The sequence below is a fragment of the Eumetopias jubatus genome, unplaced genomic scaffold (assembly GCF_037043125.1).
Source record: "Eumetopias jubatus isolate StellerSeaLion01/CBP00866 unplaced genomic scaffold, mEumJub1_p1.0 scaffold_8, whole genome shotgun sequence".
Classification (NCBI taxonomy): Eukaryota; Metazoa; Chordata; class Mammalia; order Carnivora; family Otariidae; genus Eumetopias; species Eumetopias jubatus.
In genome coordinates this window covers 137,254,592-137,280,528 of record NW_028274814.1, presented here as the reverse complement: position 1 = coordinate 137,280,528, position 25,937 = coordinate 137,254,592, and the positions used below count along the sequence as shown (strand labels likewise).

The following is a 25,937-nucleotide window of genomic DNA, read 5'->3' as shown; positions in this document are numbered from 1 at the left end:
CCGCTCAGGCAGCCAGACCCAGTTTCAGAATCTGCAACAGCTGCCCCCCTGGATTATTTTGGGAAGCGGCTCAACTCCACAGCACCCCGGCCTTCCTTCGAGGCATTTCCCGTCACTCTGAAGCTGTTTGCACACCCGGCCCCAGACTGCCAGCTTCTTCTCAGGCCTGCCTGTCCTCCCGTTCAGCCACTGTCATCATCCCTCTTCCCACTTCCCCCACAACCCCTGCAGGAGTCAGACTCCCCGGGGTGGGGGGCAGGGACAGCCAGCTAAACGGAGGGAAGGGCTCCCTGTCCACCTCCCTGGTCTCCTCTGTGAGACCCACGGCTTCCACCACCTCCAAGCGCCAGGCGGGACCCCCAGGCGTCCATCCCGTGCCACTGGGGGTTCCCCCTCCCTCACTGATGACTCCTCAAGGATCGCCCCTTTGTGAAAGCTAAGCTCCTGGAACAGGGGGATGGGCATCTCGGGCAGGCGCGCGGCAGCAGAAAGGCCTGGAAACTCAGCTGAAAGCAGACGGGAAGGGTTGGGGTGGGGCAGGGGGTAGACCACAAGGCCGGCATGCCGGGAGGGCCCAGGGCATCGGATGCTGTGGGGAGGCTGGAGACCAGGAGGGATTTAGAGCAGGACACTAATGTAGTCATGATCCCAGGACAGAAAAACCCCAAGTGTTGGTGTGGAGCTGGGGTCAGAGGGGAAAAAGGTGGAGAGGCCCGCTGAGGAGTCACCGTATGCCGGCCCCCCCATGGGGGTGAGAGCCTGGACCACTCCAGAGGCAGAGGGAAGAGAGGAGAGTGTGAGTGTGAGAGGCAAGCCGAGGGCAAGACTTGGTTCCCCGGGAAAGGGGGAAGAGGGGGGTTGGATGAGCCACAGATCTGGGGCCTGGGGGCCAGGAGGCTGAGACGGGGCGTCAGGAGGTGGGACAGGGGGAGGGGCGAGCTCTGACTTGGACATGGAGAGTGGGGTGGGTCCCCCAAGGGAAGCTGTGCCCGTGGGTCTGGTCAGGAAGGGGGATGGGGGGTGTCAGAGGCTGGCAGGGGGTGGGGGATGGAGTTATTGTCTAAGGGGGACAGAGTCTCAGTTTGGCAAGATGGAAGGAATTCGAGGGACGGATGGTGGTGATGGTTACACAGCAGCTCGAGGGTACTTAATGCCACTGAACCATACACTTCAAGATGGCCAAAACGGCCAGCTTATCGAGTATATTTTACCACAATAAAAAAAAAAAAAACTGAATCCTGTGATTAAAAGGCAGAGGCATTCAGATTGGTCAGAAAGATACAACTATTTGTGTCTGTAAGGAATCCTCTTTAAATACAGAGACACAGAGAGTTTGAAAGTAGAAAGACGGAAAAGATACCTCGCTGTATTAATATCAGACAAAGGAGGTTTCAGAGCAGGAGATATTCCGGAGGATAAGGAGGCACAGGTGATGCTCCCGATGGGCACAGCGGCGGCAGTGGCCCCAGGGAGCAGAGATGGCCTGGCCCACACCAGCCCCCTACCGCAAAGCCCCTCCCCAAGTCCAAGGCCGTCAAACTGTGATGACCCCAGACCTAGCAGGCTCTGTCCTCGATGGGGGTCCTGAGCTGGGAATGCAGGGGAGAAGCCCAGCGGCAGCCCCGTGGGGCCCACCTCAGCCTTCCCCCGCCAGGCCTGACTCCCTGCCCCCTGTGCCTTGTCCTGGTTGGTTCCCCCCCCCACGTCGGCTACTAGGACGGCCATGGTCAACACTCCTCCAGGGACTTATTCTTCGAGAAACATAGGCAGCAAGTGCCAAGTCTCAGCAGAGAGAGAGCAAGTCCCCTCCCTGGGACAGACTGGGAGACCACAAAGATTTCTCCTTCGGGATTTCTGGGCAAGGTTCTCTGCCACCGTTGTGGGGTTGGGCCTGGCCCACGGTTCCTCTGGCAAGTAACCCACTTAACTGCCCCAAGGGGCTCGGGGGCTTGGTTTTGGAGCCACGTCCATCCCCCTGAGGGAGAGACAGGCTAGCAATAGCTAACTGTGGGCAGGCTGGGGCCTCTGGCCATCTGCCCTGACACCCGAGAGTCCTTTCTGCTCCCAAGGTCAGGCCCTGGAGCCCGAGTGAAGGTCAGCATCACTGGGCTCTCAGCGGCCCCCATGGGTGCCCTCGGAGATGGGACTCCGAGCACCTTCCATGCCCAGCCCGTGGGAAGGGGAGCTGCACTGGGGGGGAGGTGGGGGGCAAGCTCGTACACAAGCAGATTGAACCGTCTCTCCCAGGACACTACGGCCTCCCCAGATCCCTCCCAGAAATAATACTTGTTAATATTAACTGAGTGAGGCCAGGGGGTGGCTCAAAACACCTCCATGCCTGCCTGCGGAATTCAAAGATACTCAGATGGACACGGGAATGGGGGTGGGGGTGGGGCCGGCACGCCGCAGACACACAGGAAACGGGGGGCACGGGCCGTGCGGTGGGGCGGGTCCCTCGGGGGCAGTGGGTCTTCCTGCTGCTGCTGCTGCAGGCAGGCGGGCTCCGAGAAGCAGCTTCTGGGGGCAGCGACCGCTAATTGGGGGGTCCACGGGGCAAGCTATCCGTGCTTTCCTGCAGCTTGTGCTTTCGAAACAAGCTGTAGAGGACCCGCAGCGTGCTCTTGGCGTCCTTGTTCACAATGTCTGCGGGCCAGAGGAGAGCAGGACAGCCGGTGAGGCCTCGGCCGGGGCGAGGAGGGGGAGGTGACCACAGTCCCACTTGGCCCAGGACCGAGGGGCTTCCTGGGACACGGGACGTCAGTGCTAAACCCGGGGTCAAACAGGACGGTGGGTCACACTAGGCCTGAGTCCCGGGACCCATCACATGGCCCTGCCTCCCTCCTTCTCCCCCCCAGTCCTCCCCTGCACCCCTCTTGCGGTGCCCCCCACATATAATTCCTCAAGGTCTCATCCATCTGGACAGCCTGCCCCAGGGTCCCCAGCCCCCTGTGTCCTCTCCCCAGGCCCCCTCCTCCAGCAGGGTGGGTGGAAGCCATCTTTCCGTCGTGGGAAGGCCCCGTGCCAAGCAAGAGGACCACCCCGACATAGGCTGTCCCCCGACACCGCAGCACCCACATGCTCCACGCGCTCACCTTCGGGGTTGATGGGGTAGTCGAGCAGACCTTCGTCCTTCAGCAGCTCCAGGGCAAGGGTGACGTTGTGCAGCTGTGGTAAGACCCCACCAGATGTTAGCCCCAACCCAGGCCCAGGCCCCCAAGCCCCAGGCCTCACACTTCAAGGAGGCCACCTCTAGTGGGGAGGCAGTTATGGGGAGGGGCATCCGGTCCAGAGGTCAGGGAAGGCTTCCTGGTGGAGGTGACACCTAGAGGTAAGTCCTGCCAGGCAAGGGGACTTAGGCAGGGAAAAGAACACAGGTTTATCCTGGCCTTTTCTGATGGAGCCCCAGCACCGTGGGCAGCAGAGGGCCCATCGGAAACAGCTAAGGAGAGCAAGGTGCAGAGTGGCCAAGGGGCTCACCCGAGCTTGCAAGATGGAAAGTGGCAGGACCAGGTCTGTCTCACTCTGATGTCCGTGCAAAGTGGGCTGGAGGCTGGAGCAGCCGCCCACGCTAAGGGACTCGTGGGTTCAAATCCCTGCTCATGGGGTAACTTCCAGCAAGTGGCTTGACACCCCTGGACCTACCTTGCTCACCTGCAGAGTGGAGTCACCACCATCTCCCCCGTGTCCTGATCTGGGGTGCTGGGTGGGAGCCCAAGGGAGCCCGGACAGCCCTTGGCTCAAAGCACACACTCTGTTAGTGGGGTTTTCCCTATTCGTGGCTAGTTTCTCCCTTGGGCCTCAATACAACCAAAAAGACCCTGCCCTTCTCCTGGGGGCAGCAGCCTGGTGTGGGGCGAAGCAGGTCTAAAGCCGGTTTCCCAAGCTGTTTGACCATAGGATCCACTTGTCGTGGAGCACCTCGTGGGACCAGTGTTTTGGAAACACTTTGTCTACTCGCTCATTTAAAATACATTTATTGAGCATCTACTATGGGCTGGCCGTGTAGCAGGGGCCAAACCAGACCCCCTCCCTGCCCTCATGGAGTTGGTGCCCTTAGAACCGTCTCTTGACACTATAAACATGATCACACTTGCTTCAGCTCATCAAGCCCATACTCGACCTGAGCCCTGCAGTCTCCAGAGACGTCTCAGCATGCTCTACCCCAGGTGTCACTTCCCTTCCGTGCACGGCTTGAGATTATAAAAGTAAAACCACCACGTTGCACGGAGCTGAGGGAAGGTTGTAATCCAGGAGGATGTGCTCAAATCCTCCCGGGGAGAAATAATTGAATGTGGAAGGAAGCCCATGATTCCCTGTGCCGGTGTTTTGATTTCTGCAGAGCAGACGGTCGCCTCCCTCCCTCTGTCCCTCACTTGTCTTCCTGGAAGGGATGACAGCCTCACATAAACACCAGTGGCAAGGAAGATCTGAGAATAAAGCATCCAATTTTGAGGGACCACTCTGCCAAGATTACGTACGACTCCTCGGGTGTCCCACCGGCGGAGAGGGCTGTGGTCCCCGCCCTCCAGCTAATGACCTCTTTGGCATTTTGATCATATGCTCCTGCGGCTAAGGTTACCTACAATGTCCTACAAAAATTCATCCTTGGGTCTGAGCAAAGAGGCTGCTTCTCGCCCCCTGTATGCAGTGTGGCTCAGATTGGGAAGTTGGTTCTCAAATCGGTGGCTAGAGCGGGCTCACGGCCCCCAGGGACATCAGGAGTAAGAACGCTTGTCCCTGGCTTGTAACTGGGGTTTGCGAGTGTGCCGAATCCTGGGCAGAGGCTCTGAAGTCCCATGAAGCCCAACACCCGAGTAACAAAGAGGGGACACCTGTGCTGTTCTGGGTCCCGGTTCTGAGCCCCTTCCCCAGGCTCCCCGGCCTGCGAGTGGCCCGTGCTGTTCCATCTTCCTGCCTTCTCCCCCACCTCCGTGTTCTGCCTTCTGGCTGTAGGGTCAGCACCGCCACCTTGGCCGGGCTCTGACCCTCCTGGCCCTCCCAGTGGCCCAGCACAGGTCTGATCCGTCCCCAGGACTATGGCTCTCACCCTCCCCAGGGCCACAGGCAGGCCAAAGGGGACAGACATCTTTCCTTCTCCCACAAATGGCCCCAAGGCTGGCCCTGGGAACTGGCCTGCAGCCCTGCTTGGTATTCCCGCTCTACAGAAGGAGCCACTGCTGTGGAGAGATAAAGGGGGTGCCTCCCAGCGGGCTACAGCGGCCGTGGCGTGGACAGAGCTAAGCAGGCCACCTGGGGTCCTGGGCAGGCCGCCACCTGCCCAGTGCTCTAGCACATCTCAGCCACGCCCCCAGCATCACCTCCGGTAGGGCTGATGCTCACGAAGACTCCTGGCCGGTCCCGAGCAGGCCAGGGGCCCCAGGGACCACCCGCCCTCGATGCTTCCCCTCTGTGACCCTCCAGACTCCGTCTGGGTGGTCTGAGGGGTGGGCAGGGCGGGGATTGTGAGCCCACAGGGAAGAAACGAGAAGCCCGAGGTGCAGCCCGTGAGCTGGTGGTGGAGCAGGGACCAGACTGAGGCTTCTGCTTCCTCTGCCACGTCTGCCCCGACGTGGGGCCGGATGACGGGGTCCAGTGCTGCCCCTCATCTGCAGAGTAGTGAGAATCCTCTGCCCTCACTGGCAGATCGATGTCTCTTGTGGAAGGGGCCTTCCCGGCAGGGGAACAGCCTGGGCGATACCCCGAGCAGGGAGAGCGCGAGGAGCTCTAGCACTGTGGCACCCCGTGGGAAGGCTGGGGAGGCTGGCGGGCTGAAGAGCAGAGCAGAGGAACAGGAGCCCGCCAGGCGGGGAGGCTGTGCGTGGGGACTCAGGCAAGCCACCAGCATTGTCATCCTCTCCCCGGCTTCCCCAGTTAGGACGCAGAACCCCCTGCCTGGACTGGTGTAACCATCCCCCAAGCAGCCTGCCAGCCTGCAGGGGCCACAGGGGGACTCCCGACCCCTGCCACGCCCTGGCCCACCCCTGCAGCAGCGCAAACCACAGATGATGCAACCCCGAGATTTCCGTGCTTCTGTCCACACCTGAGCCTTTGCTGATGCTCTGTTCCCGCCCCTTGGGGTGCCCTCACTCTGCAAAGCAAACGCTGATCAACAACATGTGTCACCTCTTATGCCCTCCCAGGCTCCTTCAGATCATAGCAGCCACTCCTTCCTCCGGGTCCCCAACGGACCCACCCACCCGGAACCAACACTCTTCACCGTGGCCCTGGGGAACCACACCTCACTGAGAGTACAGTGGGTATAGACTAAAAGGCCCTCAAAAATAGGAGCTGTGTGGGACTGTCTTTATGACCCACACGCCACAGCCTGACACCAAGCAGGACCTCAAGAAATGAAGGATCAGGTGGCAGATGGGGGCTGGATAGGTGGATGGATGGATGGATGGATGGGCAGATAAGTGGGTGGATGGATGGATGGATGGATGGGTGGGCAGGTGAACAGGTGGATGAACTGGGTGGATGGGTAAATAGGCAAGTCAAAGGATAGGTGTGAGGGTGGATGGATGGATGGATGGATGAATGGGCAGGTGAATGGATGGATGAGCAGATAAGTAGGCAGATAGATGGATCGGTGGGCAAGTGAACGGATGGATGAAGTGGGTGGAAGGGCAAATACGCAAGTCAATGGAGAGGTGTGAAGGTGGATGGATGGGTGGGTGGGTGGGTGGGTGGATGGGTGGGTGGGTGGGTGGGTTGGTGGGTAGATGAGTAGATAAATAGATGAATGGATGGGCAGGTAGGTAAATGGGTGGATGAATTGGGTGGATGGGCAAATAGGCAAGTCAATGGATATGTGTGAGGGTGGATGGATGGATGGATGGATGGATGGATGGATGGATGGATAGATGAGTAGATAAACAGACAGATAAATGGATGGGCAGAAAGGTGAATGGGTGGATGAATTGGGTAGATGGGTGGATGGATGGGTAGATATATGGACAACCAAACAAACTCCCCCTCCACCCTTCACTTCACCTGGAAGTGAATAAGGAGACTGGTATTGCCAACTCCATAAGGTCTACATCAGGGAAACCTCTGGAAAACTTACCATTTCCGCAGGAGAGGTGGGAGTGAGGTGGAATTCCTTCAAGTGCAGGAAGAAGCCTTCCAGTTGTCCAATCAGCAAGAGTAAGAAGACCCCATCTGCAAACTGCAGAGGAGAGTGTTGGAGGCAGACGGCCCAGGGCTCCCGCTCTGCCTCCCGCGGACTGTGTGGCGCTGCAGGAGGCACACACCTCTCTGAGTCTCAGCTGTCTTTCTGAGACTTAAAGACAACATCCCCGACCTTTGCAGTGTGTTGTAAACATCGGCGACAGCAAGTAGCAAGCACTCACTGGCCACCTGGCACAGACCACACGCTCCATAAAATAGGTTCTTTACACATTATCTTGTGAGATAGCTGAATATCGCTTTTTAAACCACATACTGATCCATGAGCTACAGGAGCACAGGAGAAAACAGAGTTGAGTGTAAAATTATTCCTCCGGAAGAGGCAGAGAATAGCACACGGGGCTCATTTTGCTGGCTGCCACATTAATATTTCTGCCTGTTTGGGCTGTACGTTCAGAGATAAAGCCGTCAGCCCACCACCAGCATATCATATCCTAGCATAATCTTACTCAATCTCTTCAAAGATACAAAACACAAGATTAGCTATCGGAGGGAAAACCACCACTCGAAGGCCTTAATAGAATTTCCTCACATTAGGTCTCTTCCGATGTTATTAGTTCGGTCTGAAATCTTTTCTGCTGGTATTCTCTGGTAATACCCCCAAAATACCAGGGACTTCAACTTCTCCCTTTATCCGACAGTCTCTACATACAGTGCTCCCACATATCATTATTTTCCGAACGCCATTCCTTCACCAAGGGAGAGAGAAAAATGAGAAGCAGGTAAAATGGAAACCTACAGGATCATCCTTATATCCCCACATAAGATATAATAAAACCCCAAATTCAGCATTTATGGCATGTCCACAGTGTACCAGGTCCTACGGTAAACACCAGAGGCTCCTCATCTTATTTATTGCTCCCAATTCTATGAGGCTGGTCTCCTTAAACTCATACTAAAAGAAGAGGAGGCTGACGTTCAGAGAAGTCCAACCCAAGGCCACACAGATCGTGTGAAGGAGGTGTCCTTGAAGCCCAGGCCACACGTGTCCATCTGGTACCCATCGGTCCAGAGCCTGGTATCGCTAGCCCACCACGTCACCACACCACATCACACACGGGCTTCTCCTGTGGCCACCATGAGACGTGGTGAGGCGCATAAACTGTGGCCTCAGCACCCTGGATTCAAATCCCAGGTCCTCTGCTCTATCGCTGGGTGACCTTGCATGAGTTCATCGACATCTCTGTGTCTTAGTGTCCTCATCTATAAAACGGGGTAGTATCTGCTCCCCCCGCAGGGACTGCCGGGAGGATTCAGGAGTTCCTGGATGTAAAGCACTTTGCTCAGGGCCTGGCACATAGTGAGGGCTTTATTGCCTTTAGATAGCTGGCACCCCGTCCCTCGCTGGCTAATGCCAGGCGTGTCGGAAGTCAGCAGCTCTGGCTAAGATCGCCATAAGCCATTTGGCCCACCGGGGGCCAGACCTGCCTTCCACCTCACTCGCCCACGGCCACCACGCTGCATGGGCGGAAACAGGGTGGCAGGTGGTTGAGGCCAGTGGCCAGCAGGCTCCATCGCCCCCCGAAGGCCCTGCGCTGACGATTAGCCTCTCAGCTTCTCCGTTCCCCTCTGTGCTGAGGGGACATTACGGGTGCACAGTATCCTCGTGGAAGGCTGTGGCCCCCTGCACACGGCTGACTGGGTAAGATTCTGCTCCTGCCCCACGGCAGCACTCGGTGAAGTCAGCTGCGCCGGGCTGGGCCCAGAGAGGCTCTAAGGCAGCGCCGGGCACATGACACCGTGAGCAAATGCAGTCACACGAGGGGGGCTCCAACTGCATGGGGGAACCCACAGTCCCTGCCTCGCAAGATCCCTGCAGTGTCCCTGGTTGGTGAGGCTACCTCCCAGCAATACCCCCCCCACCACTAGAGAGGAGGAGCCCAGAGCTCTGAGAGGCAACACATCCTGGGCCACACGACGGTAGGCCCCGGCTCTCAGGGCCCCGCAGGACCCTCTTCCCCAACTTGCACCCCATGGCCCTTCCCTGCCCGGGGGCCCCACGCCTGAGTCCCTACCTGGGTATCCAGGTTCTGCACAGACAGGCCCAGGCGGTCCAGGTTCTGGTTGACAAAGTTCACAATGGCCTACCCGAGGAAGGACAAGGACCTTAAGGCTCAGGGCTCCGGTTTGCCAACTTCCTGCTCGGGAGGGGACAGAAAGCCCCTTGCGCGGTGCCCGAAGCACAGCAGGTGAGGAGTGAGGGCCTTGTTCCTTCCCCTTCATCCCCCAGGACTCAGGGTGGACAAGCAGGAGGGCAACTGGGAGCTTTGATCTCTCTTACCTCTTTCACCGTGTTCACTTTCTCCGGAGCCAGCCTAAATAATTCATCAAAGACGTCCTCTGCAGACAGATCCAATAAACACCTCATTACCATGCCGTTATCTTTGGGCCAAACAGGGACTGTATTTCCATACAAGTTTCTCAGGGTCCCCAGTCCAGAGGGAGCTGTCGTTCTACCTCCGGGTTCTTGAATTTAAAAAACGGGCCTGGGTCTGTCTGGGTCACTGCTCCACTGGCTGTGTGGCCCAGGAAGAACTGCCTCCCCTCTCTGTGCCTCGGTGTCCTCATCTGCAAAGTATGGCTGATAATACCTACTAGATGGGGTCATTGCAGAGATGAAATTTGGGGCCACATAACACACTTGGCTTGGTGGCTGGGCACACAGTAGGGCTTCACTAATGGTCCTCCTTTCTGTAGTGGATGCCTAAGGTGTCTGCTCCGCCACCATCCCGTCCTCGGGAAGCTGCCCTACCTCCTCCCAGTCCCCTGCCCTGCCCACAGGTTCCAGAGCAGACATAGGTGGCTGAGCAGGGGCCAGCCCCACACGGACACTCGGCCCATCGCTCTCCTCCCCAGCATTTCTGGATTGGCAGAATGAGGACATCGAGCCCTGCACCATGCAAAAGGCCAGCACCCTCAGCAGCTGAGTCATGCCTGTGAGACTCGGGAACAAAAGAGGCATCTTGGCAGCTCAGCAGCTCAGGCCCTGGGCCCGCCTCAGACACCAGAGTCCTCGGATGAATGCCCTTTTCCCACAAGCTGTCTTCCTAATATTTGCAGCCCACGCATCTCCCTGGGGGAGACCAGTCCTCAGGCACCAAATGCCCCAGCTAGCTAGTGGAAATTACCTTCCGACTCTGCCACTCAGCAGCTGTGCAACCCTGAGCAAGTCACTTCACCTCTCTGGGCCTCGGTTCCCTCTTTAGTGAAAGGGAGAGGTAGCACCAGATAGCATCATGCCCTTCCAAAGGCACCCATAAACATAGTGGAAACACCAGTGGTTCCTTCCAGACCCCTTGGCCCGTGCTCAGGGGAATTGTGTCCCTAAAGGAGCCAGGAAATGAAAGGCAAACGTGCGCTCAGTTGACAGGAGCCAGAACAGCGTGAATGTGCTAGAAAAGCATTGTGAGGAGGTCCTGCTCCCTGTCCCTGCCCCTCACCGTGTGACCCACCCTCACGCTGCCCCCCCCAGCAAGCTCTGTTCCCTGAGCAACAGCCCTGTCCTCATGCTGCCCTACACATGCACACACACACAGACACACACACACGCGCGCGCGCACACACACACACCAGCCTCCCTGCACCTCCCCTCTCCTTCCCTCCCCCACACATCCTCCCTCAGCCTGTTCTCAGAAGCCCCTCATAAGCCATTATTTCCAGCCCTCCAGGTGGGGTGCCCCTCATGGAACCCCCGTCCCACACAGCAATGTGTCTTAAGTGGGGAGGGCTTGGGAGGAAAACCATGTTGGGATGGTTGGATGATGGATGCACTGGTGGGTGGGCGGATGGATGGAGAGATGGATAGAAGGTGGGGTGGTTGGATGGATGGAGAGATGGATAGGAGGTGGGGTGGGCGGATGGATGGAGAGATGGATAGAAGGTGGGGTGGGCGGATGGATGGAGAGATGGATAGAAGGTGGGGTGGGCGGATGGATGGAGAGATGGATAGGAGGTGGGGTGGTTGGATGGATGGAGAGATGGATAGAAGGTGGGGTGGGCGGATGGATGGAGAGATGGATAGGAGGTGGGGTGGGCGGATGGATGGAGAGATGGATAGGAGGTGGGGTGGGCGGATGGATGGAGAGATGGATAGGAGGTGGGGTGGGCGGATGGATGGAGAGATGGATAGGAGGTGGGGTGGGCGGATGGATGGAGAGATGGATAGGAGGTGGGGTGGGCGGATGGATGGAGAGATGGATAGGAGGTGGGGTGGGCGGATGGATGGAGAGATGAATAGAAGGGTGGGTGGTTGGATGGATGGATGAACAGCCAATCAGGCCAACCGGCTGCAGAATGAATGAATGAGGGACACTGAGTGGCTCACTCGGTTAAGCGTCTGCCTTCGGCTCAGGTCATGATCTTAGGGTCCTGGGATCGAGCCCCGCATCGGGCTCCCTGCTCAGTGGGGATTCTGTTTCTCCCGCTCCCTCTGCTGCTCCCACTGCTTGTGCGTGCTCTCGTGCTCTCTCTGACAAATAAATAAAATCCTCATCGGCTATAGATGGTACAATGTCAGCATAAAAAAGAAAAACACTGCACTGATTAAAACATATGGAACAAATAAAAATTTACACGTTCTGGGGGTGCCTGGGTGGCTCAGTCGGTTAAGCATCTGACTCTTGATTTTGGCTCAGGCCATGATCTCAGGGTTATGTGATCAAGCCCCACATTGGATTCTGCACTGAGTGGGGAGCCTGCTTAAGATTCTCTCTCCCAGGGCGCCTGGGTGGCTCAGTCGTTAAGCATCTGCCTTCGGCTCAGGTCATGATCCCAGGGTCCTGGGATCGAGCCCTGCATCGGGCTCCCTGCTCAGTGGGAAGGCTGCTTCTCCCTCTCCCACTCCTCCTGCTTGTGTTCCCTCTCTCGCTGTGTCTCTCTCTGTCAAAATAAATAAATAAAATCTTTAAAAAAAAAAAAGATTCTCTCTCCCTCTCCCTCCACCTCCTCCCTCTCTCTCTAAAAAAAAAAAAAAAAAAAAGTCCACGAGTTCACATCAATACCAAAAAAAAACAGAAGAAAGAAAACTAAAATAAACAATTATAAAAAATGAAGGAAGGAAGGAAGGAAGGAAGGAATGGCTGGACCAGTCAATGGGTGAAGAGGTCTGTCACGAGAGCAGCGGCCACGTCCCAGACCAGCCACGATGAGGTACCCACGCTGTGCTAAGCGCATTTGCAAATTCTTTCAACCCTCATCACCAGCCCAAGAGGTGGGTGCCGTCATTAATCCCACTTTACAGATGAGAAAGCTGAGGCACAGACAGGCTAAGGCACTTGCCCAGGTCCGCACAGCTGCCGAGAGGAAGCACTAGTGTTCGAACCCAGGCCATCTGGCTCCAGAGTCCACACGTGTGTGTAACAGCCCCACAGTCACCACCAGTGGGGATTATAAATCTCTCCCCCACACGAGCAATACCAGGAGAGGAAACAGCCAGATCCAGGGACGGACTGACAGGAGGAGGGACAAATGGACCAGAAGAAGGCTCGAGGTACACATAGCAGGGCACAAAGGGGGTGAGAACACCCAGCAAGTCACCCCTCGTCATCACATCTGTGTCAACACACGCCCGAGAGGAACAGATCTCCTTAAGATACAATAGTACTCACTCGCAGGTTGGTCCTTGTCTGTGCTAAAGGGAAATTGTAGGGGGAAAAAGGCAAAGAAATGGTTAAAAAATATATATATACCATCCTCAGACATCTAGTTTCTTCATATGACAAGACTTGGCACGGGCAGAGTTGACAACGAAGCTGGTGGGCTCATTCTTCCCCCGCAGCTTCGTAAGCAGGCAGGGAGGGTCCTTGTGCAGAGCAAACAGCCAGAAAGAGGACCATACCCTTCCCTGGAGGTTTCCGCACTGAGTTATGTCTGGCTTTTGTCATTTCTGTGGTTGTCATTTTTGTTGGGGCGGGAGGCGTCATACGTGCAATGAGACACACAAATTGTATATCACGGGTGCATTTTTACATATCCCCTGTGGGATCAGCACTCCAAAGAGGTAGAGACCCTTCTTAGCACCGCCACGTGCTCTCCCCTCCGCCGCCCCCATGACCCCCCAACCAGGATTACCACTGCTCTGATCCCTCCCACTGTGCATGCGTTTTGCCTGTTCGGGGAGTCCGTGTCGGTGAAATCACACAGCACACACTCTTCTGGGTCTGGCTTCTTTCACTCTGTGTTTCTTGTTTTGAATCATTTTCCTTTGACTTTGTGTTAAATTTTCCATGCCAGCCCCGCCCCTGAGAAGCAAGGGTGTGGGCCCAAGGCAGGCTAGGTGGTCCCAGGGGAGCCAGGTGCCCCCCCCACCCCCGCCCTGCCATGACCACGGCCCTCAGCAGGGGACTGGCTGTGCAGGACAGAGTGGGCAGCCTAAAGCAGAGACCCGGAGCTCATCAGCATGAACCAGGGTGCCAGAGGGAGAGACACCCCCGTGCTGCCCAAGACACCGGCTGGGAGCCGAGGGGAGCCATCACAGAGTTCCAAGTTCATAAAGGGGTGAAGAAGGATGATTGTAGGACCCCAAGCGGGGCAGGAATGTGGCATCATGAACAGATGACACCTTCCCACTCAAGTTCCCCAGACTCATTTCCAGACCCTGAAGCTTTGGCTCAGAGGAGGAGCCAGGTCAGGGTCGCCGAGGAGCTGAGTGACTGCGAGGTCACTCAGCCTCACTGAGTCAGAGGGGAGCAAGGCTTCTTCCCGGGGTGCCCTGGGGAAGGTTAAACGGGCCTGCGTGTGAACTGGACCCCCTGGCATGAGGGACCAGCAAAAGTCAGCCTCCTCCTAATCTTTGCCCTGCTCAGCACACATGCTTGGGTCACAGCGGACACTGGTCATCAACTTTCCACTCCCCACAGGAGCCATAGACTGGAGGGACCCCAGGGTTGGAGGGAGTCCAGGTGGAGGAAGGCCCCCAAGCACACATTACTTATAACCTTCACAGCAGCCCACGAGGTAGGAATGGTGTCCATTTTTCAGAGGAGCGGAGGCTCAACATGGTGGGAGGTGACTTGTCCAAGGTCACACAGCTCATATACCACCGAGGGGGAGCTAAGCCCAGGTAGGGCTGCGTGCCAACCCTATGAGCTGGAGTGAACTGACTCCTCGAGCTGGGCTCTGTGAGGGTCAAACGGGTCACAGGAGCTACACAGCTCACCCCACACACAGTGGGCCCTTAGCAAATGTTAGATGAGAAAGGAGAACCTACAACCTCCTGCAAGAGGCCCACTCTCAGACCAACCCAGAAAGACCTGGCCAGCACTGCCTGGGAGAGCCTTTCCCTCCAGGAGGGCAGAGGGAAGAGCTCATTGGCTGAGCATCCTGCTTGCACAGACAGACGGGAGGTAAACAGGTAAACAGCTGACTGACATGGACACCCAAGGACAGAGCTTCCTGCCCCACATACAGTAGGCGCTCAATAAATGTTGGTGGTATGAGGGAGTGTTTGGTGTGCTCGTCTCTGGGCAATGGGAGGCCAGCAGGGTTCTTTCACCCTGTTATAACATTTGTGCTCAACTGCAGCATCTTCCTGCCGTGGATGATTCCCTCACCCATATCCAGCGCTTGGGCACCAGGCAAAGGGGAACCAACATGGCATCGGGGTCCTCTGACCCCAGTTCTGGATTCCTCCTGGCCCACAATGGCTGTGGTGTGACCTCAGGACTGGGAGCCACAGCCCCTTTTCTAACCCCAATTCTGCCTGTTTTGTTGGGTTGTGCAGAGGATGAAATGAGCTGGCAGGGGTGGGCATGCCTAACAGCCCATAAGGGGCCATGCCCTGTGAGGCCCAGCAAGATGGAAGGGCTCCCAGCAGGCCTGAGGGGTCGGCAAGGCCCTCTGGGGGCTGGGAGGAAGCTAGGGAGGTGTGAGGGCCCCTCCCTCAAAGGGCAGGTAGATTGGACCTGGCCTCAGGCCCCACTGCCCGTCCTTGAAAAAACATAACCTGGCCTCTCTGCGGTTCTGGTTCTTCCCTCACCTGCACTGAGTGAGCTGTTCCACTGACTTCTCTGACTTCAGACCACTTTTGGTGCTCTAAGAAAGAAAAAAGGGGCAGAAATTGAGTAATTCCAGAAAACTCAGGGACCCATGCCAGCCGTTAACAGACTGTAGTTGCCAGAGCAGCACCAAGGAGCCCAGCTCACTCTACCTCATCCCCTCCTCAGAGGTGGTTCCTGGACAGCTCTCATCACTGTGGCCTGGCTCAATGTCTTTCTTTTTCATGAGCCTTGAGCCCCATGCGGATGAGAACAATGTCTGTCTTGTTCCCCAGATATCCCCAGAGTCTCATCCAGTGCCTGGCTCGTAGGGAGTCAAAGAACATGAATTGATCTGAATAATGAATGAATGATGACCAGATGGATGGGTGGATGGACAGATGGATGGATGGATGGATGGATGGATGGATGGATGGATGGATCGATCAATGGATGAGTGGAGATGGATGGATGAATGGATGGTAGATGGATGGGTAAATGGATGAGTGGTTGGATGGATGGAGGATGGATGAGTAGATGGATGAGTGGATGGATGGATGGAAGATGGATGGATGAGTGGATGGATGGATGGATGAGTGGATGGATGGATGATGGATGGATGAGTGGATGGATGGATGGAGGATGGATGGATGGATGGATGGTGGATGGATGGTGGAGGGGTGGGTGGGTGGATGGATGGATAGATGTGGACAGAGGGGCGGGTGGACAGGTGGGTGGATGGATTGATGAATGAGTGAATGAATAAGTGAAGGAGTGAAGGAATAAAGTCACCTCTGATTTACATAAGAATGATAAACAAAGTCATAACACTATTTAGTAGAGAATTTCAATCAATGGTTTTGAAAAAAGTAAGAATGATTTCACTTGAGTGAACGGTAAGCTCGAAGACAGGAAGTCCCAATGCTCACCAGGTACTCGGAGGTTGGGGGAAGGAGTAATGGAGAGCAGGAGTAGGTGGGGGCCCATTTGTGGCGCTCAAATTCTGCCTGAGGGAGAAGCCGTGGGTTCCAGGGACATGAACTTCAGCACCAGTTGTGAGTGTGCTAGAGCAAGGGTGGAGGTGGAGGTGCAGGTGGAGAAACCTGAGAAGGCTCCCTTGCATAGTCACAGCCATCCATAGTGACCAAGGGACAACACTGCAGCACTATGGGCCAAGGCTGTGAAGGCTCCCAAAAGGCCATGAACAGATGACCACTTATGGCCCATGTGACATGGTTGCCATCAGCCAGGACCTTCCTAACACCGCCCCCACCAGCAGATGCTATCTACTGAGGCAGGTGGGACTGGCCAGACCGCAGACCTACTTATGGCCCCCCTGGACTCTCGACATCTTCCACCCACAGCTCCAGCCCAGCCCCCATGGCTGTCCTGGAGGGATGTGATCTATCTCAAGGGAGGGTCAGCCCCCTCCCATGCAGCACCCCCAATCCAGGGTATGGTGATATGGACCCAAAATGCTCAGCCTATACACAGGGGTCCCCTGAGGCCCAGACTCGTACCTCCATGGTGATCACCTCCACCTGGACGTTGGTCGGAAGGGGCAGGTCGGGCTGGAAGTGCTTGGCCAGGGCCACGAGCAGATGCAAGGTGGCCAGCAGGTCCTTGCTGAAGATGGCTGGGGGGGGGGGGCGGCACAGGTCAGAGCTGAGGGGCTGCCCAAACCTGGGGCCACATGGAGCTCTCTTTGTGGTCACAACCACCCTCTGAAGACCAAGGAGCTCTGCGTCCAGACTTCTGGAAGGCAGAGTTCTGGAGACACTCATTCTGAACCCAAAACAGTCACCCTTTGCTCTTGTCACCCCGCTCTGCGAATGCAGCACAAGGCACCGTGTGGGCGGGGCTTCAGTCTCAGAGGCAGTCCCTGCTGACAGTTGTGCGTAACCCGATGCCCTACAGTGGGGTCCCAGCCAGAGAAACTACTGGATTCAGATGAGTGTGACTTAATTCAGGGCCAACATTATACCCATTGGTCATTGAAAGTGAGTCTTTAAACCAAGTGGTGAAGGCAGTGGCATGAGACCCAACCAAAACTGGGCTTGAAAACAGCTCCCTCATCACCCCCAGCCCTGGAGAAGGTACCGAACCCCTTTCTGCCTCAGTGTTCTCATCTGGAAAATGGGAGGAATGTGGGGCTCCGAATGGCGGGAAGGTCATACTGAGCCACTAATGGGCTGGGGTCGGGTCTGGGTGCTGTGCTCACGCTTGTTCCCCACAAGCCAGCTCTGCAGGTGTAACTTAAACCAATTAATGGAAGAGGACTGGCAGCACCCATCTGACAAGGTAAGCGGGGGCTCGCGGTGCTTGGGATCCAAACAGGGGCTGCATGGTTGACCAAGTTTATGCCGCCCACACCGCGGCAGTCCCAACAGGTGCACGACTTTGCCCAGGAGGCCGTGCTTCTTCCAAGTCCCCGGGGTGTCCCCATACCAAAGGCAGGTGAGCACAGCTGCTGGGTGAACAGAGGTCATGGGTGCAAAGGGACCCAGGCGCCCCCCACCCTCCTCTGGACCCTGCCCCAGCCGAGGCCCCACTTACTTCCCACGCTCCACTGGAGCTGCCGCTCCTCCACCTGCAGACTGCCGTTGATGGCCTCCAGAACCGCCTCGAGCTTGCGCCTCTGGCTCGGGGCCGTGAGAGCCATCTCCTCCACTTCCAGCTTGAGCCCGGTCAGCATCTCTAAGGGCAGGAGAGAGCGGGAGAGCCAGGGAAGGAGTTGGGGGAGAGGTGGAGGGAAACTGAAGAGGGAGGAGGGGGAGGGAGGGGGGAGGACCGTGTGGGGGGAAGGGGAGGGCACTGGGGGACCCCCCATTCCATAAGCTGTGTGACCTGAGCAAGCCCACACCCTCTGAGCTGCCCTCCACTGGCCCCTCACCTTGACCACCCTGTGCCTGCTCCCTTAGCCCTCTGCATAGCTCTGTGCACCTCCTTTCGGCAAGGCAGTGTGGCCTAGACTCCTAGGCTCAGATCCTGACTCCGCCGCCTTCTTCACTCTGAGACCTTGGACAAGTGACTAGGCCTCTCAGTTTCCTCGTCTGTAAAATGGGGACACTAACAGGATAGAGTTTTTCTGAGGATTAACCGCACCTGCTCCATGGCAGGTGCTGGGGAAGGGGCTGGTAGGATCATTCGGTAGCCAACTACAAAGGGCTCCCAGGCCGGCTGAGGACCAGAATCGGGCCCACCCCAGCCCTCTGGGACCTCACAGTTTTGTGCAGAAGGCAGGTGTGTAGACCAAACCTGACATCTCAACAGCAAGGGGGTAGGGTACCTGGGGGCAGGGTGGGGGTCCTGTCTGGGGCCAGGAGGCAGCCCTGAGAGTGGAGGCAACCTGGGGAGCACTAGGTGTTTCCAGATTGAGACAGGGCCCCCCCGGGGCAGGAGCCCAGCCCGCCTCTACCCGCCCTGGTGCTCTCACTGCTGGCCTGTCTTCTCCAGCAGCGGGGGGGCAGCCCGAGGCCAGGGGCCTGTGTTCTTTTGTTATCCACAGCAGCCTATAAACAGCAGGTGCTCCATACATGACACTCAGCAGGGGGCAGGAGAGTGAAGCTGAGTGAGGAGCCCACCCTTGGGGGCCTGGTGGGGCCGGTCTGGGGGGCTGGGGCCCAGACCCGCGCAGCCCTGGGAGCTGCCACTTACGGAAAAGGTGGTGCAGGATGAGCCCATCAAATATGTCCTCCTCCAGGCTGCGGACCACAATGTGCTCAGGGAGGAGCTTGGCATTGATCCACTCCATTAGCACCTGCAGACCCCAAGAGGACGGCTGACCCGGGACCACTCCTCACCTGGTCCCCCGCCTGGCTCAGTTCTGACCTCAACCTGGAATGCCCTCCTCCCACCTGCCAACTCCTACCCATCCTTCAAGGCCAGGTCAAATGTCACCTCCTCTGGGAAGCCCTCTCTGCTCTCCCAGGCTGAGTTAGGGGCCCACTCTGGGCTCCCAGGGACCAGGGCGTGGTGGGACTGTCTTTTGTCCTGTGCAAGGTGTCGGTGCCAGGAAGCTACTGTAACTGGTACCTGTAAGTGGGGAGGTGGCTGTGGGACTGGATAATTGGTAAGAGCTCTGAAGGCCCTTGATAGGAAAAGCCTAAATTGCCTCGAAGAGGCTGTTGGTAGAAATCTGGACACGAAGCAGGCCCCTCTGGTAAGAGCTCAGGAGAGGAAGGACATGATACTGGGAACACAGAGGAGGCCCCGTGACAAGGAGGCAGAGATTGGTGTGGCTCGTCTACACGCCAAGGGACACCAAGGGTTGTCAGAGACCTCTGATGGCGGGAGGAAGGCCTGGGATGGGTTCCCCCTCAGAACCTCCAGGAGGAACCGCCCTGCCCACACCTTGACTTAGGACTTCCAGCCTCCAGGCTGGGAGACCATCAGCTCCCCTTGTTTTAAGCCACGTGGTTCATGGTACTTAGTGGTGGCAGCCCCAGGACACCGGCACAGGGGCTGTGGGTGTCCCACCCGATCCCCCAGACTTCCGGCTGTGGGGCACCCCCTCTGCAACTCTGCCTGGGCGCCCCACCCTGCCTGGGCTCAACAGGCCAGAAGGGCAGGAAGCAGAGCCCTGTGCCTTTAAGGGAGCAGCGCCAGCTACGCCAGAGCTGGTGAGGAAACCCCGCCAAGCGCCTCCACCTCCGCACCTGCTCCCAGAGGGGCCTAGCAGGCTTCAGTTTCCACCAGGGGCCCCTTCCCTCCCCATCTCCCTTCCCTTCTTGCTTTCCTTGTCTCCTCTATTACCTGCCAACTCACTACTTACACCCAAACCCTTATCTCAGGATCAGCTCTTGGGGGAGCCCAAACTAAGACGTTTCAGTGCCCCATCAGGTTTCCCAGGCGGGACCGTGCTGGCTCTACCCTGCAGCCCAGTGCCTGATGGAGGGAGCGAGGGAACGGGAGGCAGAAAGGAAGGGATGGGAAATGGCCACAGTCTGGGGGTGGAAGGCGGTATAGGCCAGGAGGCCTCCCTGGAGGAGGCAACAGAAAGGCCATGTGGAGACTGGAGAAGGAGGGTGGAGGAGAACGGAGGCCTGAGCCTGCCTGTGCTCAGCTGGTCCAGCAGCCACAGCAGCAGACTCAGAGCCATGGAGAAACCGGGTGACCTGGGTGACTCACGCCCGTTCCTGCCCATTTTGCCAGCTCTCCATTGCCTCAGACAGGTGAAAGGGCACACAGTTTGGGGCCTGGGTCAAACTCCAGTTCTGGGCAGCCATTGGCCAGCCATGTGTCCCCCACTGGTCAGGTCACCCCTCCGAGCCTCACTATTCGCTCCATGGGATGCAAAACAGCAGATGCCTCTTGACCGTCGTGAGGCTTGCTGGGATCATCTATGTAAAGGCACACAGTCGGTGCTCAATAAATGTTCTTTCATGTAGTCATTCAACAGGTCTGCCAGGGACCTGCAGGGTCACCACCGCTGGCCTGAGGTCGGGGGGGGTGGCCTGCTGTCCCCACCCCAAGAAGATGAAAAGACTGCTTCCAGAGAAATCAGGAGAGACCACAGAAAGCTGCCATACCTTTTGTAGTTCTTCAAATTTGGGATCCTGCCGGGAAGTGGGGGGCAGGTATTTCTTCTTTTCCCCTGGAAGCAGAGGTGAGCATGACACATGTGTGGGGACACTGCAGGGAGCTGGGCAGCTCCCTCCCTGCAGGTCACCTGTATGCAGGCACCTTGACACGAGGGATATTTGGTCCTGTGCTTCACACATACACACACACATGTGCAGGCACACACACACACAGTCACGGATACACACACGCACGCACACACACACACACAGTCACGGATTCACGCACGCATGCACACACACACAGTCACGGATACACGCACACCCACAGTCACGGATACACACACGCACGCGCGCACACACAGTCACGGATACACGCACGCACGCGCACACACCCACAGTCACGGATACACACACGCACACACGCACACCCACAGTCACGGATACACACATGCACGCGCGCGCACACCCACAGTCACGGATACACACACGCACGCGCGCACACACACACACACACCCTGAGCATCAAACATCTAAAGCGACTCGTATTTCCCAGACACGCCTGGTCCTCCACGCCTCTTCCTTTGCCAACCTGTTCCCGCCACACCCTAAACGCCCTTCCCTCTCTTTTCCCTCAGGAGCACCAGCTCATCCTCAGGCACAACAATATTTATATTTTGGGGACATACCTAGCCTGAAAAACTATTTCTTGTCTGAAATTCAAATTTAACTCGGCCTCCTGTGTTTTATCTGGCAAATCTACCCACTTAAGAAGATGCAGGGTTGGGCGCCTGGGTGGCTCAGTCGGTTAAGCGACTGCCTTCGGCTCAGGTCATGATCCTGGAGTCCCGGGATCGAGTCCCACAGGGAGCCTGCTTCTCCCTCGGACCCTCTTCCCCCTCGTGCTCTCTAGCTCTCATTCTCTCTCTCTCGAATAAATAAATAAAATCTTAAAAAAAAAAAAAAAGAAGATGCAGGGTTCACACAAGCCCAGAGGCTGAGCACCAAGGGGTCGAGGAGGAGTCCTCCTGCATCTCTCTGGCTCCCTGGTGTGGGCAGGACCCGGAGGCCACCCCGGCTGACTCTCCGAGCCCCAGGATCCTGGTCAGCAGCTTCCTGACATTCTAGACTCACAGAACCCACCCTTTTCAGGGCTGAGAGGGAACTGCAAGATCATTTAGTCTCAATGAATATGGGGGAAACTAAGTCACCTTGTGGGGACTGCCTTGCCCAAATTCACAAAATGCAATGCCTCTGTCTTCATATGACGCAGCTGGGGACTTTTCCTAGGCGTTCTGAAAACCTTCAAGTACTACCCAGCCCCATATCTCCCGACAAGAAGGAGGGCTATCTAACCCGCTGGGCACCAGCCGACTCTGGACCAACGCTTGGGGAGTGGGTGGGTTCCCCACCCCACCCCTTCCCTGAGCAGGTGCCCTGCCGCTCTCAATCATCACACGTTCCAGCTCTGCCTGCCAGTACTTCAAGTATTTCTAAATCAACTGTAAAACAAAAAATAAATATTTTTTCAAATAACTGAACCCTACTGCTAACAGCAGTTTTGCTCATGACACTTTCCAGCCTCAAACCCTCTATGAACAGAGAGCCCCGGGACAGCAAAGGAAGTCAGCCTCGTGACACTGGGCCACCCCCACACCTGCCCCCCCACCCCGCCCGGCCGCCAGGGTCTCGCTCACCGCCCCCAGGGGTCTCTCGGCCACAGTGCCTATCTCGAAAGGCTGTCTTCACAGCATCTCGATCAAGTTGCATTCTGCTCTTTCACTTCTATTATCTTACCCTTTCTCTCCGTCATCACACTTAGGTTTGAAAGGTGACATAAATTCCAGTGAGTTCGCTTAAAGCCCCTGCTGAACAGGACCTTTGGGCTGCTCCCTATTTTGCTTCTTTCTGCAACAGGGTGAGGACGGCCTGGGGCACCTGCCCTGTCCTTTCCGACCGTCTCCCGGGAGGGAGGTTTCAGGGGCAGCGGCCACAAGCTCCCCAAGCTCAGAAAACAGACTTGCGGAATTCCCCCGTCCTACGGCCACCCCCCCTTTGCAAAAGGACCCAGGCTACTAAATAAATAGCAGCAGTTGGAATCTCCTCTTAACATCACCATCAACCTGAGATGTGCGGTCATGAGGGGAATGGGGATGCCTGCCGAAGTTTCTGGAAGCGGGGGCAGGCGGCTGTCAAGGATGAAGCAGAAGGCAGAAGCAGATGACAACTTGGAAAGCAAGACAGCGCCCAGACCTGCCTGTTGGGCTCCTCCCGTGCAGACCCTTACCTCCCCCGCCCTGTCCGCACCCCCAGCCCCACTTGGACACGGCACCTTGTGGGAGTTCCTCCTCCGCCGGCGGGCCCGTCACCTTAGGGAGCTGCAGCAGGTTGTACAAGGACTCTGACTCCATTTGTCCCTTGCTGGCCCTGGGGGTGCAGGGAATAGAAGGCTATCATCCTCGACCTCTCTGTGGTTTGGGGGGGGTCTCATTGCTCGTGCCAGCACGGGAGGGGTCAACATTTACAGAGTGTGTGCAGCCCCCTCCGCGTATTCACTATGGGCAGGGGGCCGGGCTCACCCCCCGCGGGACCGGGCAGATTCAGAAGCCGGCCCTGGCCTCTTTCCTGTTCCCCTAGGCTCACTTCCTCTCCTGCTCAGCCACCCTCTTCACCCCCTGCGTCTTCCCCCAGCGTTTCTGGTCCCAAACAGACATTGGGGCTGGGGTGTCATGCATCAGAATGGTGGCCAGCTATAGCCCCCAGGGAGGCCCCCAAAGATGGGGGCATTCACCGGGGCTGCAGCCTCCCCATCACCCTAGCAGCCAGCCCAGGGACCAGGGCACTGCTGGCAGCTCCATCCTGCCCTGAGGCGAGGATCCAACCCTACCCCCTGGATAGGCCTCCAAGCTCCTTTTGGACAGGATTCAGTTCAAAGGACACGGCCACAGAAGAGGAAAGAGCCTTGCCTGGGGGTTAGGCGGCCCAGGTTCCAGGCTGGCTCCTCCTCATTCTCGTTTTGTGACTCTGGACAAATCCCCTCCCTTTCTGGCCCCAAAGATCTTTACAGACAGGGCCGGACTCCGAGCTCACCGAAGGCACTGGAGTGGACAGAGCTAGAACGACCTCAAGCCGTCAGCCGCCCCGGGCAGCCCCTCCCTGCCCCAGGCCTCAGTTTCTTCAGCTGAAACCGGGTGCCCTCTCTTCCCCACACGCTGGATGAAGCTCAGGGGAGGTGGCAGGGGGAAAGGGAGGCTGCCCGCTTGGCTACGCAGTGGGATGGTGCCCGTCTGCCTGTCCGGCCCCAGGAGGGAGGAATGGCTGCTTCTAACCCTGGGGGACCGGAGGGGCAGAGGGGCTCAGGGCTTCGCCTGGCCCGACTCCCTCCCTGTGCAGCCTCAGCTGAGGCTGTGTCCTCTGGGGTCCGTTTCCACAAGCCCCCGGGATTCCTCCCTCACTGAGCTCTGACTCCCGAGCTTTAGAGAGAGGCAGAAAGCCCCAAGCCGAGGGCTCCCGTGAGCTAAGATGCCAGGAGGACTCACCCAGCTGCCTCCTTCACACCAGGGAATGAAGCTTGTAGCTCGTGATCACTGGCTTCCAAATAAAAGTTAAGTTCCTAGCCGTGGGGGGCTGGAGGGGCCACGCGCTGCTCACTTCCTCCAGGCCTGTGGCTTCCGCAGGGCCTGCTCGGAGGCGTCTGCATGCAGCTTCCTCCTCGCTGGGCCGCAGAGCCTGCTGCCTCCACAGCCCCACCGGAAAGCTGTGTCCCCAGAGCCCCAACCACCCAGCCACACCTCCTGGCCCTCAGATGCCTCGCAGGCAACTTAGATCTGCAATTTTTTTCCCTCTCTCCCTCTCCCCTCCCCACCACGCAGCCCAAGCCAGTCCCTCCCCGGCCTCACCATCTCCAAGTGGCCAGCACCAGCCAGCCAGCCGCCGAGGCCAGAGACCCCCACCTCCCCACCCCCAGGGAACTTCAAGCCCTGCCTTGGGCCATCCCTCCACCCCCACGCCCCACCCAGCCAACCCCTCTTCCCCTTTTCCTCTGGCCTGGACCACAGCCTCTGTGCTCGAGCCCCACAGCCAGCCTCTTACACCCCAACCCCTGCCTGGGATGCTCATGTCCCAGACCCCTCAAAACCCACCAATGGCATCCCATCGTTCTTAAAATAAAATCTACTCTGCACAGCCCAGCGCATGTCCTTGATGGACCTGCTGGCTAGATCTCCATCCCCATCTCCAAACCTCCCAGCCATGTTGACCGACTTTCTGCTTCCTGAACACACCACATGCCTTACTATTTCCTCTGTCTAGAAGCCCCTGCCCCATCTTTTAAAGGGGCTAAGTTCCTTCATCATCAGCTTAAATGCATCCTCCTTTAGGAAGCCTTCCCTAACCGCATCATCTAAAAGCGGTCGTCTTTAGGATTCCTTACCACAGCTCTGAAGGTCTTCTGTGTCCCAGTGCCTAGAACAAGGCCTGACACCAAGCGGACTCTATGCATAAATGCAGCCGGCTACTGTTGCCTGGAGGACGAAGTTCTTCCAGAGAAGAAATGGGCCTTGATGGATGAGTAAGAGTTTGCCCGCTAGAGATGTGTGAGAATGTTCCAGGTTGAGAGAACAGTGCGTGCAAAGGTGTTAAGGAGTTTGAGAAGGAGAGGCCCCGGGACGGCAGGAGAGTCAGCGATCAGCTCAGACCCAAGCTGGGGTCCTGCACTTGAACCTTCCTGGGCCAGGATGAACCTGTGAGTATTCACGGCAGCAGCAACTGTGCTGAGGGACCAGGAAGCCAAGCACCCTTTCTATGCTGACAAATCAGGCAGAAAAGGGGCAGAGCAGGTGGGAAGCAGGAACAAGGGCACACGTGAGCAGGAAAGCGGTGTTGTTCCTGCTTCGTAAGCTCCCAAGAACTTACAAAAATGACAGAAAGCATTAGTGATTATTACTGCTAATATTTATTGAGTAACTGAAGATGCAGCAGACATCGCTCTAAGGGCTTTAATTTTACTGGGGGCAGCCTCTGCGGCAGGTGCTGCTTTCCTCTCCGCCTGCAGATGAAGACACAGAAGGGCAGGATTCTGTTTCTGGCGCCCCCACCCCCGCCGATGGCCCTGTGCGAGCCCGGGGTTTGTGGCGCAGTGGGCCGGGAAGCAGTGGTGCCCACACACCCACTTGGTTTGGGCAAGTGGGGCGGGCGCGGCGTGGCCCGGGGGTCAGTGTGCTGCCAAGTCCCCGCAGAGATGGCATGTCCGAAT

General features: G+C 57.3%; 1 protein-coding gene across 2 annotated transcripts; it reads right to left on the bottom strand.

Moving 5' to 3' along the window:
* Positions 1–1,340: 1,340 nt before the first annotated feature.
* PARVG (parvin gamma) lies at positions 1,341–24,630 on the bottom strand. 2 transcript variants are annotated; one of them, XM_028115722.2, is made up of 13 exons: positions 24,583–24,630; positions 23,016–23,110; positions 20,693–20,757; positions 18,819–18,921; positions 17,718–17,858; positions 16,682–16,797; positions 15,164–15,219; positions 12,795–12,817; positions 9,470–9,528; positions 9,204–9,272; positions 7,067–7,168; positions 3,093–3,165; positions 1,341–2,643 (listed from the first exon to the last, which is right to left on the bottom strand). In XM_028115722.2, exons 2-13 carry the CDS (start codon positions 23,092–23,094, stop codon positions 2,534–2,536), a joined length of 996 nt encoding a protein of 331 aa, XP_027971523.1. In that variant the 5' UTR covers positions 23,095–23,110; positions 24,583–24,630; the 3' UTR covers positions 1,341–2,533. The 2 variants fall into 2 exon arrangements, with proteins under 2 accessions (XP_027971523.1, XP_027971522.1); XM_028115721.2 differs by lacking the exon at positions 24,583–24,630 and adding an exon at positions 24,223–24,492.
* Positions 24,631–25,937: the final 1,307 nt, after the last annotated feature.

Coding starts and splice junctions, on each gene's coding strand:
- PARVG (XM_028115722.2), bottom strand. CDS start 23,094: ATGGAGTCAGAGTCCTTGTACAACCTGCTGCAGCTCCCTAAGGTGACG. Junction 12,818..15,163: donor GAACAGCTCACTCAGTGCAG/GTGAGGGAAGAA, acceptor ATTTCCCTTTAG/CACAGACAAGGACCAACCTG. Junction 9,529..12,794: donor AGACAAGGACCAACCTGCGA/GTGAGTACTATT, acceptor ATCTGTCTGCAG/AGGACGTCTTTGATGAATTA.